Below are 21,834 nucleotides of genomic sequence, written 5' to 3' on the forward strand. Positions count from 1 at the left end.
TTGCCCTCAGCTGATTTCGAAACCAAAACATTGATTGCTGGTTGTATTTTATAATACAATAGTACTAATATGAAAATACATACAATGTTATTGGATGCAATGAAATAAAGTTTACTTTATGCTAGAAAACCATAAAAAATGTAAAGAAAATAAAATGTTTCGGAGGTTTAAACAAATTATTTGTGTTTATTTTAAAATGGGGGAAAAGTTGATTCAGATTACGAATGTTTCAAGTCGACGAACAGCGTTTTCGAACAAATTAAGTTCGTGAACCGAGGTACTACTGTGTATATATTATATATATATATTTATATAATGTATGTTTTTAACATCTTTTGAATTTTTCTTATGCATTTTGAAATTTTGCTTGAGATATTATACTACAGTATTGAACTATTGCTGATGAGGTTTCTGTGCAAATTAAACTGTATTAAAAAAGACAAATATTTATCATTAAAATATTTAATTTTGAAAACTGTCATCTTGCTGATTTTATACCTTGGGTACATTTCTTGCTATGCTATTGCATAGATGCTATTAATCTAAAGGAATAATGCATGATTTAGTTTATATTTAACTAGAAAGCTTCAATATTAAAACATTTTCTGTGACTGGACTGTTACAGTATTGTATAATTATTATGCATGGGATGTTTGTTTTTCTATATGTTATGGTTGTGGTTCTCAATTTAGCATGTTTTTGCTGTTTTAGTTGCTTAATATGTTTCCATGCTGTTATTAATACCAACTGATATATCTCAGTAGAATTTATTTTGTGAAGCTTTTACTTTACTGTTAATGTTGCAAATTACTTTTGCTTGTCGTTCTCTTAATTTGGAAAACTTGTAACGACAGGAGTAATTACAGGATGCAAATTCTTCAGTGGTAATTATTGTTTTTATATTGATAATTATTATATTCTTACAGATTTTCTACAAGTTTTTAAAAGTATTGACCATATGGAAAAAAGTAATTATTAGTGAAACAAGGTCAGTCAAGTCCATAGTTAAGTGCCTGTAAAAACTTTATATTGTTTCTTTTGATCTCAGTTGTGGTGTATAACTTGATACCCAGTAATAGCAGTAGCATCTTTTTAACCCTGTGTAGGTACAGTCAGTCTTCGCCATGTCGGGAAAGAGGACATGCTCGAAGGCATTCTAGTGCAGATGCTCACCAAGAAGATGGAGAGGAACTCACGGATCAAACTGCAACCTTAACTTTAACGCCAGGAACTTCTCGTGCTCGTGCTCAAAGTGATAGTCAGCATAATAGAAGACGAGATGGTAGGTAAATGGCAAGTTTTGTTAAACTGAGAATACTGAAATGGGGTTTCTTTAGAAATTGCTATTGAAAGTACCATACTTAACTTTTCCTTTTATTATTTACTAATTGGTAAGTGTTAAGTAATTTAATATCTGCAGGTCAAGTTTCATCCTCAATCATTTACTAAAGTAAAAAAAAATTTGTTCATCGGGTACATATGTATATGCACACAATTCAGTAAGTAGGTAGGCTACCTGTGTTTACCCACATCCTACTATGATTTTATCACCATTACTGGTGTTGTTGAACTTGCTAGAGCTTGTTTTGTGATTAATAAGCTTGATTTTTTTTTCCACATTTTATTAAAGGATGTATATGTAGACTACTGTAATGTAACAAAGCAAACAATAAATGAAGGTAGAAGGAGAGAGAGAGAGAGAGAGAGAGAGAGAGACGAGAGAGAGAGAGAGAGAGAGAGAGAGAGAGAGAGAGAGTTACAAGGATTAGGATGTCTCAAAGGACTTGTTGGTAGTCCATCCGAGGAGACATCGTGTGCTCACTTATCTGTAGGAGCAGGTTGTACTGTCTAGCTTTCTTTTAAACTCTTCCACACTGTTGCTGTTTACAACTTCTGGTGGCAATTTATTCCACGTTTCACATATCTAATGTCTTATCGCTTGGCGATAGACTTTTTGTTTTTTCCTTACGGCTGTTATCCGTAAGTAATGTTTGGTTCCTCTCATCTCCCTTGGATATCTTAGTAGAGAGGTTCTTTTCTTGTCTAGAGGAGATGATTCAAACAGGCTAGTTGAACAATGTTAACAACTTTATTCTGTAACTCCATACTAGGAGATGCAGCTCGGTCGGTACGACCGATATGTTTGACTGTTGGCGTGAAACTGCCATTCTAAAGCATCGCGTCGATAGCGGAACATTAGCTATCTCAGCAATTCATATAAAAACACATACGTAGTTCGCCGGCTCGGAAGTTACAAGTTTCCGGCGTAGGTTAACAGGTCAACCTCTTCCCATGGAAGTTGTTGTGCAAAGTTATCATAACATAAAAATGTTGACAAAGCTTTGAGCTAGATCAGGCTACTGCAGACAACGCATAGCGTAATCTAAGGTGTGCTTTGGTCACGTTAGAAACCTCCTAATGCCATGACCCCAGGTCACTGGTTTATATATAATGTAATTCTTACATTAGGCTCGGTCTGCTACCTATTCAAGCCTTGAATAACAAAAAAAAAAAAATTACTTTAAACATTGTTCATAGGAGCGTGCTCGTAACATACTAAGTGATTAAATCATAAAAAGATTCTGTTACATACCCTTGTTGACATATTCATAAACAAAGATAAATGCATGGAAAACAAAATATAGATCCATGTTTGGTAATAATAATGATTATGTACCCAAAAATAATAAAAAGGTAAAAATCAAAACATGTATACATGATTAATATGATAACAGGTAACCTGATTAAGAATAATGGTTACAAAATAAATAATGATTATAGCATGATCATGGATAATTGTTAAAGAGTACTTGTCACCTTTATAATAGATAAATATAATTGTATAATAGTATAACAATGTAATTCTGCAGAAAAATTCAATATATAGGGCTGATATTTATTAAGGTGCCCGAAAAATAAAAATACCTTTAGGAATATATTAATGATATAAGTATTGGGCTATAATGATTTATTAGGTGCCCTGGAGATTACTTTAACTGTTCAAATGCAAAGGCGTGAGTCTTTCTTGTCCTACAGTTTTTGCCAGCATACGGACCGCTTTTCACACACAACACAATTCCAGACAATTCCCTAGGCACGAACTGAAGTGGCCAGGTTCAGGCGGCCCTAAACGCAAACGACTTGAGTTTAACGGGTACGTCATCCAGACGGGCCAGTACGTTCCCTTGGAGATCCTCTGTTTTACGCCTCAGCCTACGCCAAGCAAAGATGTTGACGGCGATAACCAATATGGCCGTCACGCCTGAACACGGCTAGCAGAATGTAGTAGCGAAGATGTTCTCCACCTGCATAAGTCGATGACGCGTGGGTAATCTCAAGCCAGTTGCGTCAGAACGATGAGCTACTCGCGCGTTGTATGGGAGAGGTAGTGATGGGATGATTGTTGTAGCCCACGTGTAGTTCGCGCGAAATACGCCTTCTCACGTATTATCGTGTTGACCCCTCTGACGGTATAATTTGTAGATTTCCCCGTACAACCATCGGCTGCTACGAAGATAGGGCATGGCGGTGGATGTGTCCGGACACACGACGTCGAAATCCGGCCTTATCATAACGGATCCAGGACCCATTATTCATCCTGTAATTGAATTTATTACCGTAAAAGGGATAAAGTTTCCCCAGACAACCTTCGCTTGTATGAGAGAGAGAGCCGTTTAGCACTATGTCTAACTCACATGAACCGTTGATATAGGATAGAATTCAAAAGAGTCAGCTGTACAAATTTTAGTATTCATGGCGGTTCTGAACAGTGAGTGAGTTTATCTAAGTCTTTAATGACTGTAAATGATTTCTTATCAGAAGAAATCAGTACATGCCCTGTTAAATTGGATATTACTGGATTTGAGTTATTCGTCATAAAAGTAGGAAACGGTGCTATTTTGTATGATTGCCAAGCATCGGAAGAATCAAAAGGAATCGTGATCATAATTCTATAATTTTCTACGCTGACTGATATTAGGCTATAATAGAATTCTACTTTAGGCATCCAATAAAGGAATATAACCTAGCTTCTCCCGTCCGTTTTCTAAAGTTAACGTCAGATCTTTTATAGGCATGAGGTGAGGAGATACACACCCTTTGTTGCTAACGTATTTGCTTCTACGTAATCTTTTGACTTTTCAATAAAATGTGATATTTTCACACGGATATGATCTATTTTCGAACTATAGTAAGCTAAAGTAGCCAGCAAATGTTGAACTTCCATGACCTGATCGATATTAGTTTGAATGTTCATTAACGATATTCAGTTATTTGATGATCGAAGATAACTGGCTGCGAAGTTCTGATAAGGCCAGTTCCGTTTTGTGTTGCACAAAACAATTCTTTTATTTTGATTATTTATCTTGAGGCGATTTGAGATTCCTAAGCCTAGATTCGCAACTGATCCTAAGATGTTTAGTCCAGCTAGAAATAACGCGGTTGCGGCGTTCAAGAGTATTGTGCAGCACAGACCACTCAGCAGGTCACGAGCGAGTTCTTCTGCCTCGGCGGTTTTTATTTTGTATGTCATAAGACAACATTTCTGCGACGCTTAGCGTTTGAGCTAGTGAAATCTCTGAGTTAGCATGAAAATTACGTTCATGCATTTCCTTAAGGGAAATCCACCAAACTCATCAGGTCATCTTCTTTAAGTTAAGGACGTCATCTTCAGGTAGGAAAATAGCATGCATATCTACCTCGATAACAATATTACTTGACACGATGAATACATCATCGATTCTCTCGATAATCGAGCCATGATTAAATTCTATGTCTTTAGTCCTAGCACTCTTTCCATACAACAAAGATGTCTGAATACACAATATCACTCCCAACAATAACAGATTCATTTTTGAAAACCTGCAATGAGTAAAACAGATGTAATAACTACTCGCGGTAAAAGAATAGGTTTACATACAATATGATTAATAGATATATATATATAAATTATTATACAAGTTTCATAAATACAACCATTTTTTTCCCTCACTCCACTACCTCTCTTTAGATTCTGATATGTGCCAATGGGACTATTCTCACATCAGTGGGTTTGGATACATTTTGAACCCTAACTCTATTGGCCGTTAAATTTTCTAAAATGTTAAACGGGCCTTCAAACTTAGGTGTCAGTTTATAATTTAAACCTTTACGCACGTATCTTGTATGTATACCTGATCGCCCACACGGCATATGTTCTAGTTGGCTTAGCTACTTTTATCATGATTTTTTTTCATTATTATCTGTGCTTCTTCTAAATTCTTACGAATTATATATCGACTTATGCTTGCATCCATAACATCCTTTAGAGGATTTGATAAATTAGTTGTAGGCTTTAAGATGTGGAAAGGCGTTCGGGCCGCCGGGATACCGTACAGTGCCTCGTGCGGTGTCATTTTAATAGACACGTGATACGAGTGATTAAGTGTGCTTAGTACCGCAGGTATGGCAATGTCCCATTGGGATCTGCCCCCCCTAAGGTGACCCTTAAAATGTTTAAACAAAACCTTACGATTTGCCCTTCCACTAGCCCATTAGACTCTGGGTGATAGATCATGGTATTGATTTTCTTTACTACGGAATTCGCACAAGGAGTTAAGGAAATGATTATTGAACTCCCCGCCCGAGTCTGAGATAATGATGTGTGGAATTCCATGTTTACAAATGTAGCACTCGTAAAACTTCCTAGCGCACTCAACCGCGGTTTTTGTTTTAAGCGCTATAAGTTCTGTATATCGAGTCAAAGCGTCTATAATTACTAGGAGGTGCTTATTTCCTCTGTCTGACTCGTAGAATCCTGTTAATAAATCTAAATGTACTCTTTCAAAGGGTTGATTTGGCACGGGGTAAGCCCCTAGGCTGACAGGTGTCTTCGTGTGCCCTTTGTATTCTTGACAAGTGCGACATTTGCTATGTGCTTTTTTTTATATCTCTAAGCATCGTATGCCAATAAAATAAGGATTTGGCTTTCTGTGACATCAAGGTATAACCCGGATGTCGTGCAGGGATTTTCATGCAACCACTTTAAGACAGTGGGTATGAGTGAGATAGGCACCACCACCTGGTTGTTATTCAAAACTGCGGTGTGTGCGGGTTTTCCTCGTCACAGATCTACACAGGATATTTTCCTGTAGGATATAATTCTGCTGCTTATACTTTAGGTATTCTTTTTTCCTTCGGATTTTTTCCGTTTAACGCAATGATGATTTTTTTTCTCTATTTGCGGATCTTTTCTTTGTTCCGTCTGTAATAGTTCAGCACTCCAGGCCCAGATCTTCTGTTCGGATATAGTTCTAACAACGGGCATGGAGGTTGAGATATCTATTAATTCAGCTAATGGCTCGGTACAAGATGAAGAGGGGTTGCGTGATAATGCGTCAGCAATGGATATTTGCTTCCAGGTAATACCCGATCCTCGCGCCAAAGTCCTGAATGATCATGGTGCCACCGAGTTCGCTTGGGGCTGTGACTAAAGCCTTTAAAGAAGTCGGTTAGGGGCTTATGATCAGTGAGAACCTTGACGGGATAACCGTAGATTATGAATTTAAAGTGCACGAGTGAATTAACAATAGCGAGCTTTCCCTTCCTTGTCTATTACTGCATATTTACTTTCGGAAGGTCTCAGTTTACGTGAATAAAAAGCTATAGGGAAAAACTGTCTATCATATTGTTGAAGCAATACCCCACCTACTCCTAGGTGCTGAGGCGTCTGTTGCTATGAAAAAATTCCTTATTGAAGTCAGGAAATTTCAAGATAGGAGAACTACACAGTTCATCTTTCAATTTATCGAACGCCTGTTGATGAATTTCAGACCATACGAAATCTACGCACTTTTTTATAAGATCGGTTAGGGGAGCGGCTATGATTGAGTAGTTGCGGATGAAGCGGCGATAGTAACCGCTGCACCCCAAAAATTGCTGTATTCCCTTGACGTTAATAGGTATCGGAAAGTTACGGATAGCCGACACCTTATCGTGGACGACTTTAAGACCTTCACTAGAAACCGTGAAACCTAGATAGACTAGTTCTGTTTAAAAAATTCACACTTACTTATCTTTACCCTTAAATTATGCTGCCTTAACCTTTGTAACACTAACTCCAATTTACGTAAATGCTCTTCTAATGTGTTGGAAAAGATTACTAAGTCATCCATGTAGGCATGTAGGATATCTCCCAACAAGTCTCCAAACACGACGTTTATCATAACGAGTAAAGTTATAGGAGCACAACGTAAACCAAAAGGCATACGCAGAAAAATTCATAATGTCCCCTGGCTGTGCTGAAGCAGTGTATGGGATACTTTCTTGTTCCATCGGAATCTGATGAAATCCTTTTAGTAAGTCTAGGCTTGTGAAATATTTATTCTGGCCTAGTAAAGATAGGATATCATCGGTACATGGTACTGGGAATCTGTCAGGGATTGTTTCTTCGTTTAAACGACGAAAATCTACGCATATCCGCCAAGTTCGATCTTTTTTTCGGTACTACTATTAACGGAAAATTTATAAGGGCTGTTTGATTTCCTAATGACTCCTTCCTTCAACATTTTACCTACTTCCTCTGTTATCTCATTCTGAAATTTCATAGGAAGTCTGTACGAAGGTACATAGATTACTTTCTGTTTGTCCTTGAGCCTGATTTGATGTTCTATGACATCCGTTTTTCCTAAGGTTTCCATCCGTAGTGGAAAAAACATCATGATATTTAGTTAAAAGATTCAAAAAAATTTCTGCTGAATTTCTTCTTCTGAATATCTTTATTGATTTTGTTCTTTATAGATTGCAAAAGGGTTTCATCCGCGACTGATTGAGCGTGATTTATCTCAGTGCTACGGTAAGAATGCGATGTTTATAAATTCGGCATCCAAGATATGTTGATTTTTGTGGATTACTAAAGTGGTATTCAAATGATTACAGACTTCGATATTACATTGCTGTTGTGAGCCGACTGTATAAACGGCTTGTGTGACGGATAATCCGTGTGTTTTCAGAGTTTCGGAAAGGATTAATGTTTCAGATCCTGGCAAGGTTCTTTTTACACGCGCTAATATATTTGAAGTTACGTTAGGCTCGAGAGTTTGCGTGCAAGCTGATATTACGTGGGTGAGCGAGAGTTCTGTTGGGTTGCCTGTTATTATTTCTTGGTTCATGTAGAACAGGTGATTGGTTCCGTAATGTAAGTGACAACTCTGTCTGTCTCTTTATTATCTAAAACTGATTTTAGGGTATTAGAAGACCTATAGAATTTCCCTTTGATATACACGCCGTGTTTTGCAGGTGCTAAGATAATATTTTCTGAGTGGCCAGAGACGGGTATCCGATAATTACTGCGGGATAACATATTAATGTTTTGTACAACGACAAAGGTATCAGCAAACGTGCGCTTACCGACCTTGTACTGTACATGAGTTACGCCCACAACATTTAATTCATTATTCCCAATGCCTGAGAGCCTTATTCCGGACTTTTCTATAGGGAAATTTGAAAAGAGTAAATGATGAGTCCTTAAATCCATTATATTACGTGGACTACCAGAATCAAAGAACAAAGTGAATGACTTATGGTCCAAATTTACTGCATGTAAGGTTGGTCGCAACTCGTTTTGACTAATAATTGCATGAATTTGTTGCAAATCTACGGGAACCTGCACAGATTTTTTTGATTCGGCGCCGTGTGTTTCATAGGAAAATCAATTGTCTCACAATGATCTGATAAATGAGTTAAACTGATTATTTGATACAAAAGATGTTGATATTGATGACCCAACATAGCCCTCGTCCCCACCCCCCTTGGAGTGAACTACGTGGTATTTGTTTTGTTTATCACACCCTGAAAATTCGCTTGCCCTTGCGAGTTCTGGCTAGACGGCCCAGGAACAGAGGTACCTGAAAGCACGATTTGTTTGTTTCTGCTGTTGTGCAGAATTTCCGTTTGGTTGTTTCTTCTTATAGTACTGAGGACCCTTCTTTTTCATTTGCACTAGCAACTGGTTGCGTGTTTGTAGCGTTTGTCTGTTGATTCCCTCGAGTAGCAACGGTTATATGAATGAGTTGAACTATTGTGTATTGAACAAAAACGCGTCCGACAGTCTGAAATCATGTGACCTGGTCGTTTACAGTTATAACAAACCATCCCTGCAACTTGATTATTATTATGTACCACATTTACTTGTTGTGGTTTGTTCTCATTTTTTGCAAAAACTTGAATGAGCGAAGGATCTAGGTCGGTACATTTAGACATGTGTTTTTTGATTTGTTTATACACATCTAATTCCGTACTGCCGGGCTGCAATTTTTTATCAAAACACCGTACTAACGCTTCAGGCAACATTACAGTGATAGACGTAAGGTAGATCAAACGGATAAAATCTTTCACTTTGATGTTAGCACCCGCAACCCACCCGGAGTTACATAAACTATCCTGATATTCATTTAGCCGGTCGGCAATTAGCGCCGCCCGACTCGACAACATTGAGCTGAGTCATGGAGGCTTGGTTAAGGATATTTCTCAAAGCCAATACTACATCTAAAGCCTCTTCACCCCCATACACGGCACGTAATCTTATTTTGAACTCGTCCCATGTAAGCGCTTCTTGGAAAGAAACCCCCCTTAGATACGCACTGGGTTGCGTCGCCTTTAGCGAAGTCTACGAAGCTCTTGGCCTCCTGTAATTGTACTGCTGGGTCTGTGATGCTTTTTGCATTTAAATGGAGCGTCTACAGATGAGATTCCATGCCTCAACATTTTGAGGCAGGAACCATTGACCCGACCTTGAAAAAGGGACGATCGCTGACCTCGCGCTAACGAGAGTCACCACGTTGGGTTGCCAGCCGGAGTGGTTGCCATTTCGGCTTTCACTTTTTTCTTACCACTTCTATTCCTTGCAATCCTATCAAAATATCTATAAGAGTACACTCGACCACTACGTAAAACGCATAAGCAATGTACTGTATAAGTGTGTTATAATAATATTGAAAATCCCCCAAAAGATACAAAAATACAGATAATAAGATAAATATATACGGAGAATTCCTGCAAGAAAATGGTTAATGACAACTATGAAAAGAAAAAAAATTAATCTGCGGGCGAGAACCCTCGTAGTTGAAGATAAGTTCTGTAATGAAGGAAGATTAATATGGCGAACAACTCACAACCCCCCAGAATACTGGACGATCGACTCTTGATGAACAACACTTCACTGAGGAAAAGACCTGAATAGATAAAAATGGTACTTAGCTCCAGATTATATTGCGAAGGATTGTTGACATGGGTATGACGTCACAGTTCCTGTCCACGTCTCGCGTCGGAAGTCGTGATGAGTCACGGCTTCCTTCTCTTCGGTGCACGATGCGCGGTAGAGTCCAAGATGGATGACGTCACAGCCTCCGTCCTTGCACTACTGCGTATAGCTGTCACTCTGCGTCCTTGCTCGTGAACAAAGGGTGATGTTCCCTGTGTTTGTTTTCTTCTTTCCGTTGATGTTCGATGCCGCCCTCGTCCGGTGGTAGATACTCGAAGATAAGTGATAACAGTTGCTCAAACGTCAGTGTTAAATGCTTGTATTCCTCTCGATGAGGACATCGTTGCGTCTTCATAAACTGTTGCGTTGATTGAAGATCCCGTTTCCTCTGTTTCGTTTGATGTGAAGGTGGAAGTTAGTTCTTGTAGACCTTCGGTCGGCTGATATGGGTCTTGTTAATTATGTTCTTCGTTTATTAGCTGCCACCATTTTATAACTGTCTTATCGCTTGGCGATAGACTTTTTGTTTTTTGCCTTACGGCTGTTATCCGTAAGTAATGTTTGGTTCCTCTCATCTCCCTTGGATATCTTAGTAGAGAGGTTCTTTCTTGTAGAGGAGATGATTCAACAGGCTAGTTGAACAAGTTAACAACTTTATTCTGTAACTCCATACTAGGAGATGCAGCTCGGTCGGACAGACCGATATGTTTGACTGTTGGCGTGAAACTGCCATTCTAAAGCATCGCGTCGATAGCGGAACATTAGCTATCTAAGCAATTCATATAAAAACACATACGTAGTTCGCCGGCTCGGAAGTTACAAGTTTCCGGCGTAGGTTAACAGGTCAACCTCTTCCCATGGAAGTTGTTGTGCAAAGTTATCATAACATAAAAATGTTGACAAAGCTTTGAGCTAGATCAGGCTACTGCAGACAACGCATAGCGTAATCTAAGGTGTGCTTTGGTCACGTAGAACCCTCACCTAATGCCATGGACCCCAGGTCACTGGTTTATATATAATGTAATTCTTACACATATCTGGTATGTAATGAAGTTTTTCACAGTGGGATGTGTTGTATCTCTTCAGTTCTCTAGTTTCCATCCACATTTTCCTTGTCTGGTTTTCATTTAATGTAAATAGGTTACTGTCTACTTTTGTTATGCCTTTCAGTATTTTGAATGTTTCTATTAGTTGTCCTCGCAATCATTGTGTTTTTAAGCCATATGTGTTCAGGCTCTCTAGTCATCTTCAGTAACCTATTTGCCTGATGGGTGGAATTAACTTTGTGGCTCTTGCTTGTTCTCCTAATCTATTTATGTCTTTTCTTAGTGTTGGTGACCAAAACTGTACTGCACATTCGGGGTCTTAACTATTGATGTGTAAAGCTGCAGCACAGTTTCCTTGTTTCTGTATTTGAACTGCCTCTTTATATATCCTACTAGTTTCTGTGCCTTCTTTTCTGCTTTTATGCACTGTTTTGGGGATTTTAAGTCCTTGGTAATAATGACTCCAGGGTCCTCCTCTTGTTCTACACTACTTATGTCACTCCCAAGCAGCATGTAGCTGGCATGAGGGTTGTTTGTTCCTATTTGTAACATTTTACACTTATCTACGTTAAAAGGCATTTGCCATTTTCTTTACCACTCTCCTATTTTCATTTGATCATTCTTAAAATTTCCACTGCATCTGGGTCTGCTGCATTTACACCTAGTTTGGTGTCATCTGCAAAATTTGGCTATTCCTGACTGGTTAAGCCTACATCATTGTCATTAATGTTAATCAAAAACAAGAGAGGGCCAAGGACAGAACCCAGGGGAACTCAGCTTGTTACATCTGCCCATTCTAGCCAGTCTTCGACCCAATCTGCTGTTTCTCTCTACAATTCCTAAAGCTCTAACTTTTGTCATCAGTTTATTGTGTGGGACCTTGTCAAAGGCCTTTTGGAAATCTAAATAGAGTATATCTATTGCTCTACTACTGTCGTAGATACCTAGCACATTATGAAAAAACTCCAAGAGGTTTGATAGGCAGGATCTGTTTTGTCTGAAACCGTGTATCATTTGACCCTTAAAATTATGTCCCCTAATCATGATTTCATCTTAATTATACAGGGGGGTCCTCTGAGTTACGACGTTGATCCTTTCTTAAGATGCGTCGTAACACGATTTTCAGCGTAAGTCGGAACATTGAAAAATACCACATGATTTAATGTAAATACCTAATCAATAACAACGAGAGAACAATTCCTTACCTTTATTAATTTGATTGGCTTGCACACTGGAGAGGAAGCTGCGGTGCTGGAGAGACTGGGGGAGGTTAGTGAAGAGAAAAAAGAACCTCCAGAAGTTGCTGGAGATGCTGAGGCAGGTGATTCTTGAGGTGAGGCAGAACATACTACTGGAGATGCTGAGGCAGGTGATTCTTGAGGTGAGGCAGAACATACTTCCCTCCCCCTTTTCTTTTTTCAACGCTTCAAACAATCTTTTCGCCTTCTCCTGAATCACCATAAGGCTGACTGGGATACGCCGTTGATTTTGGTCTTCCAACCAAAGCACCAATAACCTTTCCATTTCAATTATTAGACCACTACGCTGCTTAGTTATCACTGTCGCTTTCATAGGAGCAGATCCTTTCACATGTTCAAACGCCATGCGCTCTTTATCTTTGATATGGTAGCAACGGTCGAACGGCTAAGGCCAAGCGAGCGGCCAATGTTTGTTGGCGTTTCTCCCTTCTCAGATCGCTTTGTAATGTCCACTTTAATTTCCATGGTGATGGCCTTTCTTTTCTTCGATGCACTACATCAGAAGAGTCCGCCTTGCGCTTGGGAGCCATAACAAAGAGCAAAAAGTTACAAAAACGATACAACACGAGGGAGAGAGAGGCAGTGTAAACAACCAAAATGGCGTATGGGCGAGGAATGAGCGTAGCGAAGCGACGCCGTCCTCTCCCCCACAAAGCGTTATTCTTCCGCCGTGCGCCCGGAACTAGTTCGGCGGTTTGTTTACGTTGCTTACGACGCTAAACCGCGTAAGACGGAACGACGCAAAATATTATTTTTTATATTTTTATGGGGGCGCGTTCGTAACCACGAAACATCGTAAGTCGAGACCGGCGTAACCCGAGGATTACTGTATACATATCTTGATTTATGCAAATTGCATTTTTGGTAGACCAGATGCCATAACCTCTTTTCCTCAATAATCGTATCTTCTTGTTAATTAAATGAAAGTAAAAACTAAAAATCTTTACTTAATGAACGAAGTACTATGTTAGTTTGTCTTTGTATATACCTATTTTACATTTATGCACAAAAATAAAATTTTTTATATTTTTATTATTCCTGTGAGTGTAACACCTGGCCTAGACCAATAGTTCACACACATTTTGTATCTTGTATATAGTAATACAATATAGTAACAACTGACAGGAAGGTCGATGTTTAGAAATACATTAATGGTGATAAAACCCTGTAGGCTATGGGTAAACAGATAGGCTACTTACCTAACCGAATTGTGTGTCATTTACAAGAGAGAGAAAAAGAAGGGTTGCATTTTTTATGCTATGCATAAAGTTCAAAGTTAAAAATGTAATGGTTGTTGTTTACAGGCATGTAAAGAGTTTACAGTTTTGTGGTGTTAACAAAGGTTAAGAATGTTGATTAGTTTCACCTGAACACCCCTAGATTGTTTACTTTCCCTTATCCAGATTTCACCATTATCATATGAGTGCCTCAGTGGCGTGGTGGTTTTGGTGTTTGCTTCTCACCTCGGTGGTCGCGGGTTCGATTCTTGGCCATTCCATTGAGGAGTGAGAGATGTGAATTTCTGGTGATCGAAATTCACTCTCGACGTGGTTCGGAAGTCACGTAAAGCCGTTGGTCCCATTGCTGAATAACCACTGGTTCCATGCAATGTAAAAACACCATACAAAAAAACAAACAAACAAACCATTATCATATGGGCCCTTGGCTCTATGTAATCTGGGTAATTGAAGGACTTCTGTAACATATGTAAAGTAGGTGTATGAAAACTGTGTTAACCCTCTTACGCCGATTGGACGTATTAAACGTCGAGTCAAAATGTCTCCCGTATGCCGATTGGACGTATTATACGTCGACTCAAAAAAGTTTTTTTTTTAAATCGCGGAAAAATACTTATAGGCCTACCAGCGAAAGTTTTAAATCACGCGCCTTGGGGGATGCTGGGAGTTCCACGGATCAAGGCGTTGTTTTGTTTACAATCGTTACGCAGGCGTGCAAGCGCGAATTTCTTTCTTATCGCACTAAAAAGTATCAGTGACACATCTCAAAAATTATTTTGTCACTTTGACATAATTTTTGCACCATTTTAAATTATCTGTTACATGGAGTATTATATATGAAAATGTGTGCAATTTCATGCAAAATACAACAAAAAAATACTCATGATTGTAGCTTTCATCAGTTTTGACAATATTTTCATTATAACGATAAGTGCCAAAATTTCAACCTTCAGTCAACTTTGACTCTATCGAAATGGTCGAAAAACGCAATTGTAAGCTAAAACTCTTATATTCTAGTAATATTCAATCATTTGCCTTCATTATGCAACAAATTTGACGTCTCTAACACAATATTTCGATTTATGGTGAATTTATGAAAAAAACCTTTTCCTTACGTCCGCGCGGTAACTCTTCAGGATAAATTTTGTTTTTTTCGTGTCGATTGTCCTAATGTTTACACATTTTAAATTTGTTTTGCCGTTAAATAAAGTCTTATATAGGAAATGTGTGCTAATTTTATGCACAATACAACTGAAAACAACCCATGGTTGTAGCTTTTATCAGTTTTGAAATATTTTTCATATAAATAATGATAAGTGCAAAGATTTCAACCTTCGGTCAACTTTGACTCTACCAAAATGGTCGAAAAACGCAATTGTAAGCTAAAACTCTTATATTCTAGTAATATTCAATCATTAACCTTCATTTTGCAATGAATTGGAAGTGTCTAGCACAATATTTGATTTATGGTGAATTTATAAAAAAAAACAAAAATTTTTCACCCTACGTCCGCCCGCGGTTAACTCTTCCGAAAAAATCAGACATTTTTTCGTGCGATTGTCGAAATGTTTGCACCATTTAAAATTAGCCATTACATAAAGTTTGTATATATGAAAATGTGCGCAATTTCATGTAGAATACAACAAAAAAATGATTGATGGTTGTAACTTTTTCTCTTTTTTCGAAATACATATTTGCATATAAATCACGATAAATAGAAAAAAACCACGTTCGGTCTGTTTGACTCTACTGAAATAGTTGAAAAACGCAATTTTAAGCTAAAACTCTTACAATCTAGTAATATACAGTCAGTTATCTTCATTTTGAAACAAATTCGAAGTGTTCTAGCACAATATTTAGTTTTATGGTGAATTTAAAAAAAAATTTCTTTTCCTCCGCGCGCCGATTCGCGGCTGAAAATCTCCGAAATGTGTACGTCGCATTATCCTAATATTTGCTCCTATTCATATTAGCCGTTTTATAGAGTTTTATATATGAAAATGTGCGCAAATTTATGAAGAATACAACAAAAATAATTGAAGGTTATAGCTTTTCTCATTTCCGAAATATTTGCATATAGCAAATTATATATATAGTATAAAAATGTCGACATTCGGTCAACTTTAACTCGTCCGAAATGGTCAAAAATCTGCAATTCTAATCTAAAACTCTTACAGTATCGTAATATTCAATCATATGTCTTCATTTTGAAACAAATTGGAAGTCTCTAGAACAATATTTAGATTTTACGGTGAATTTAAAAAAAAAAACATTTTTTACGTCCGCCTGTTACGAATTTGTGCATCATTTTGTGATAATATTTTTCCGGTGTTGCTTTTTTTATCGTTTTACAATGTATTATATATCAAAATGATTGCAATTTAGTGTACAATACAACGAAAAAAAAAAAGAACTCGTTAGCTTTAACCGTTTTGCTCACAGCCCGATTTGAATACAATTATGTATGAAATTTTTTTTTCGCTACCATATATCGCATTATCAACTTATGATAATGATATTTTTTTCATTTCTGATGGGTGCATACTAAACTTCAGGCATGACAAAAAAGGAGCCAAAAATGAACTCCTCTAATCTTCAAAACTAAGCGTGCTGTGATTTTTTGAAAAATTATTTCTTCTACTTCCGCGCTCACTCCAACCGGGCCCGGCATACGGGAGAGCTTTTGATTTTTAGGGCTTCGGCGTAAGAGGGTTAACTTCAAGTTAATGGTTTTCATACTAATGGATGTCTTCACATTAATTATATGTTTTATTAGATTTTGTTTTATGTATAAATAATTACATATTCTTAATTTTTTCCATTTAATCCCCCATCATAGCTACCAAAGAAAATGGACAAGGAAGTGGAGGTGAGGAAGATGGTAGTGGGACTCCTCCTGTCCCTCCTCGAAGGAAAGACAAAAGAAGACACAACACTCCCCCAAGACCTCAGTCCAATGGTTCTTCCACCTACTCCAAAAGTGCACATGGGAGCTTGTTTTTCTAAGGTAGAATATTCTAAGAGTATTTTTATAGTATTTTTAACTAAAATTTTAACCACCGTTCCCCTGGGGTGTGCTGATAAACGAAAACCACCATTAACCCAGACTGGATGGGTAAATATATCGATATGTAGCTCCTCAGGGCGGGTAAATTCGAGGTCGGTCAATTTACAGAAAAAACAAATTAGTAGAAAGAGGAAGATATGCAAATGCACATGGTGAAAAAAAAAATTCTAAAAAATATTCCCTACCTTCCACGAGAAGTTGGAAATGATTATTTACAACCCCTTGTGGGGCCTCTTTTACAAGACAATAGTAAATTTTACCAAACTTTTATATGTTTTTTTCTAATAAATAAATTATTTTATTTTGTAAATTTATAATAACTGCTCCCACAATATCAAAATAGATAAGAAATAAAAGCAGTAACAAATTCTTAGCATATTTGTTGAAAAATATTTATGTAAATTTACCGAGAACAAAGATTCAGCATGTTTTTTCTAATATTTCTTTGCAATTTTCTTTATAAAATTTTATTTACAACCAACACACTATCGTAAAACACAAAAACAAAAAACAGCAACCCTTTGGTATATTTACGAGAAAATTTACAAAAAGACGTCATGTGAGAGAGATATGCAGAACATTCCCTTTTCAAGTCACAAGCACTACTGAAGTCCTCAGACGCCCACAGTCGTGATCTTAGTCAGTATAAAAGTTGCCTTAAGTGAAATTATGGGCTAAAAAAGTATTGGCACCTCTTTCCCGCTTGATTCTTTCCAAACAATGGAGCATAATATTGTTTAACCTCTTCATTACCGAAAGTTTGTTTGGAGGTAGGTGGGTACCACCATTCAATGTCTACTACACCGCACCGGGTGCATAAAGGTGGTATGCGTAGTACCACCAAAACTCCTCTTTTCAGATAGGGACTTCCAATCATTCTGTAATTTCGGTTTGAAGAGTGGAGCAAAATAAACAGTATGACACGATGCCAGACGTATGATGAACCCAACCCAAAAAATATTATTATTGCTTATAGTAGTGTGTAGGTGACAGATGAACTGCGTCTCAACAAAAAATCACAAAACCAGACGAAAGCGTAAACATGTAATAACTTCTACCCAAGTAAAAAACCAGTTGTAATCATCATTTACTGTATTTATTTATTTATTCACATTACATTTTAAAAATAAAAGATATGAACACCAGATAAATGAAGGTAGAAATAAAGCCTTATAGTAACTTTATATATATAAAAAAACCAAACCAGAGAAAAAGCGATTTTTTCTGAGGACAAGAAACTTGAAAAATTAGTTTAGATACCCCTGATGCCCCTAAAGTTGTTTTCTGTGATGAAACTAATCTTAGAAAACGTAGAAAATGACATTGACCAATTTTTGAAAGATATACTATAAAATTTGCGATTTCCATATTTATTGGCGGGGCTTTCGCTTTAGTTTTTGCTCTTTTTTTGTTATTACGTGCTTATTTACGGTTCTATTTTGATAATACTTTATGTGCATGTTCCAGGTGCGATATACCAACATTCTGTAAGACCGAATTTCTATTCAAGACCGTAGTTTTTCCTCACCGACCACCAGTGTCCCTTGTACAAGGGACACTGAGTTTCACATTTTTTTTCATAAAATCATTTATTTTCCCTGTAGGATGATAAAACTAACAGAGAATATGCGTTATTATAGTGCTAATCATACCTGATAATTTTCATTAGCCTGTCTTGATTAGTAGTATTTTTGGCAAATATTTTTACGATCGGCACCCCTCCAAACTTGAGTCACTACGAGAGATTCAGTTCGGCAGCAAACGCAATGTTTACATTCTGCTCACCCACCCGGTAAAGAAGGGGTTAACTACAGGATCAATCCGTTCCACCACCCCAAACCTGTTAGTATATTACTCCCGAGGATCAATCCGTCCATTAAGGCTTAACCGAAACTCGGCGATTTATGGTGTCATAATGGCGCCAATAACCAGAACTCGTCCCGTTGTGGCGCTATAAATCGCCGATTTTATGGTTCTAGATAAACGCTATAAAACCGGATTGCCATTAACTGAGTCCGCCGATAGCCGGGACTGCCTTTATTTATGAAAGTATCAGCATTGAGGAAATTAGTAACTGAAAGAGGCTTTGGCATAAGGGTAATGTAACCCTTAAGGCAAAGTATGATTAATTTCAGTGTTGGTTATTTTTTTTCATTAATTGTTCATTATGACTTTTAGATGAGAGTAGTCGTTTTATTTTCCATCCCTATACTTACTAAGTTGTACAGAGTCTTTTATAGAAAGAAGAAATCGTATTAAATGATTGTGTTCAATGAAGAAAGTTGTACTGCATATAACTAACAGTGTTCCTTCTTTCTATATTCCTTTTGACCAGGTATTCAAGGTTTGTCCTCTACACATCCACTGTACTGCCTCATGGATACATCCACGACACTCGGGATCAGCATATCCTTATTGGAGCTGAGGAGGGAATATACACCTTAAACCTTAATGAATTACATGAAGCTGCCATGGAGCAGTTATTGCCAGCTAGAACCACTTGGATGTTTGTGATAAAAGACGTGCTCATGACAATATCAGGTAATTTGAAATTTGTATCTCTGGATCAATTGCTATTTGTGAATTGCTGTATATTTCCATGTATAAGATGACCTTTAGATATGACGTCAAAAATTGTGGCAAATTTTCATGAATTTATCTCATACTGTTGTATAAGGACAACAACTACTTTACAAAAAGATATATTTTTTGGAGAAAAGTGATTATTTGCAAAAATTTAACAGTGCAACTATATTTATAATACTGATGACTTAAATAATGGTTGTTTTGCTTGTTGTATCCAATAACAGTTTACTATTATCACATCGTTACTGTATTACAGAATGTAAACATCATCATGTACATCATTTGGATTTGATATTGTTTACATTCTCAAAATCTTGGCTGATTTGAGTATTATCGACATCTTCATTGCCATTATTTGTTAGAAGAGATATAATTCAGAAATACCTTTAATCGTAAATTAACAAAGTTTGGTTAAAAATGTGCCCATATTCATTGTATAAGCATTTGGCGCAATTTCTCCAGTTTCCGAACATCACTTCCGCTTGGACATTATTCATTTCATTCGGTGTCGGCTATAACCTGCAGCTTTAATTTACTAGTTTGTTCATATGTGAAACAAACCTTCAGTCTTAACATTAGGATAATACTAGTGATTACTGTAAACGTATTGGCATACACAACTGAATTGAGAAACAGGTGATTGTTGACGTCATTTACCATAACTATCAAGTTTTGTTAAGAGCTCCATTAAAACTGTTAAACCCTGCCGATTCTCAATGGTGGTTTCCATATAATAAGTAAAAATCCCTTATGCAGTGGAGATCTCAAGAAAGAATATGACAAATTTTTAATCAATTTGTATTTTTCATAAACTAACACAAATCTGAGGGCTGAACATAGAATAAGTTTACTTGATGCCAAGCTGGAAAACTGGTAGAGTTAATAGAAAAACTTGTGTGATCCAGGGACTATTGGCATCTGTACCCAGTCACGGGGCATTGTAGTTCCCAGAATGCGCTGGGCGTCCTGTGACTTATCAGTTACTTTCCTACCGTCTGTAAGAGAGGACATGATTATTATCTATCCCTTTAAAGCCAGTTTGGTTTGCCTGTTTGATTTCATAATTTTCCTTTTTTCTTTCTCTGGGTGATCTCTGTGGGTCTGATCTGCTAGGTGTATGTAAGTTGTGAGATATGGAGAATTTTGCTTTACCAAGGGATCTTTTTTCGGGATCTCACAAGAGACAAAGGAAATGCCCTGGAGTTGAATTTCCTGGTTCAAGATTCCTAATATTGGTGGGTATGGATCCTCGCCCAACATGAAGTAGGTGTAGAGAAAACGTAAGTATGTACTATTAGCAATCCTTGTTCAGTTTGTCACAGTTGGTCGGTGGAACAATGGATGAAGTTTTATGGGAAAAGTCAGTACAAAAGAAAGGAGACGCCGCCATCTTTGGATGACCAAGCTTCTTCAGCTTCATATGTTTCCTCACCTTCTTTTGAAGTTTCCCATACCCCTTCAGTTTCTTCTAACAATTTATTATTGGAAATGCCAGGAGAGGTTTTGGGTAATTTTCTATATAATTATACTTCGTCATTCCCGGCAGGAAGAAGGGGAGTATCTCCATCTTTGTTCTAGATTTCAGCCCCCGATGTGCAGAGGATGGAAGGACTGTAGTCGGTGTTAGGCCTATCAGGTGTACCAACCTTGGAAGGGTTGCTATCACACTACATGACGTCACGCATCCCTCCGGGTCCTTCGACTATGAGTGTCCTGCATCCACCTGGCCTGCAATTATGGTGACAAACGCTACGGCAATGGCAACAACGACAATGTTTCCGGCGATGCAGAATTTTGGAAACAGTTTTGCAGCACACGCAGGGATACCAGCAGTAGCCGCTCAGCGTCTCCCATCATGCGTTATGACGTCACAACCAATGCCATCAGTGACGTCACAAACTGACATGGCTGCCACCATGACGTCACAGCCTACTGCCTCTCTCACATCCTTGTTGCCTCCGGAGATGAATACGCTGTCAGACTCGGTAGTACACACAGTTATGAAGAAATTACAAGCTTTAGTAGACAAAATAGATAAGAAAGAAAAAAGAAAAGATGTGAATCATCATCTTCGTCTTCTTCTAGTCTGACGTCATCGCAAAGCTCGATGATGTCACCGCGTGTACCATTTAAGCGTTGGAGGATAAGGGACTTCGTGACTGATCCTCTTGCCATAAGGAGAAGATTAAATTCCTCTTCATCTTCAAGCCAGGACTGTCACATCCCTGTCAACAACAAAGTGAAGAAGGCAGTGGTTGGTAAAGGTAATGATAATAACTGCTGTCATTTACATGCGTCCGCTAGACGAAAGGGTTGATGGCCACTGGAGTGGCGGCTGAGATGACGATACCAACGGTGAGGACAAAATATTGATATTAGCAACGACCATTGATAATATTAA

General features: G+C 37.8%; 1 protein-coding gene across 1 annotated transcript in view; it reads left to right on the forward strand.

Annotated features, from left to right (window-relative positions):
- Positions 1 to 21,834, forward strand: part of LOC135210722 (mitogen-activated protein kinase kinase kinase kinase 3-like) — a 365,691-nt gene that overhangs the window by 263,538 nt on the left and 80,319 nt on the right. Inside the window, 5 exon segments of the mRNA XM_064243517.1 lie at positions 1,107 to 1,282; positions 16,620 to 16,741; positions 16,743 to 16,787; positions 19,183 to 19,236; positions 19,238 to 19,388. Of these exon segments, the coding sequence (XP_064099587.1) occupies positions 1,107 to 1,282; positions 16,620 to 16,741; positions 16,743 to 16,787; positions 19,183 to 19,236; positions 19,238 to 19,388 (548 nt within the window).

This window comes from Macrobrachium nipponense, chromosome 4 (assembly GCF_015104395.2).
Source record: "Macrobrachium nipponense isolate FS-2020 chromosome 4, ASM1510439v2, whole genome shotgun sequence".
Taxonomy (NCBI): Eukaryota; Metazoa; Arthropoda; class Malacostraca; order Decapoda; family Palaemonidae; genus Macrobrachium; species Macrobrachium nipponense.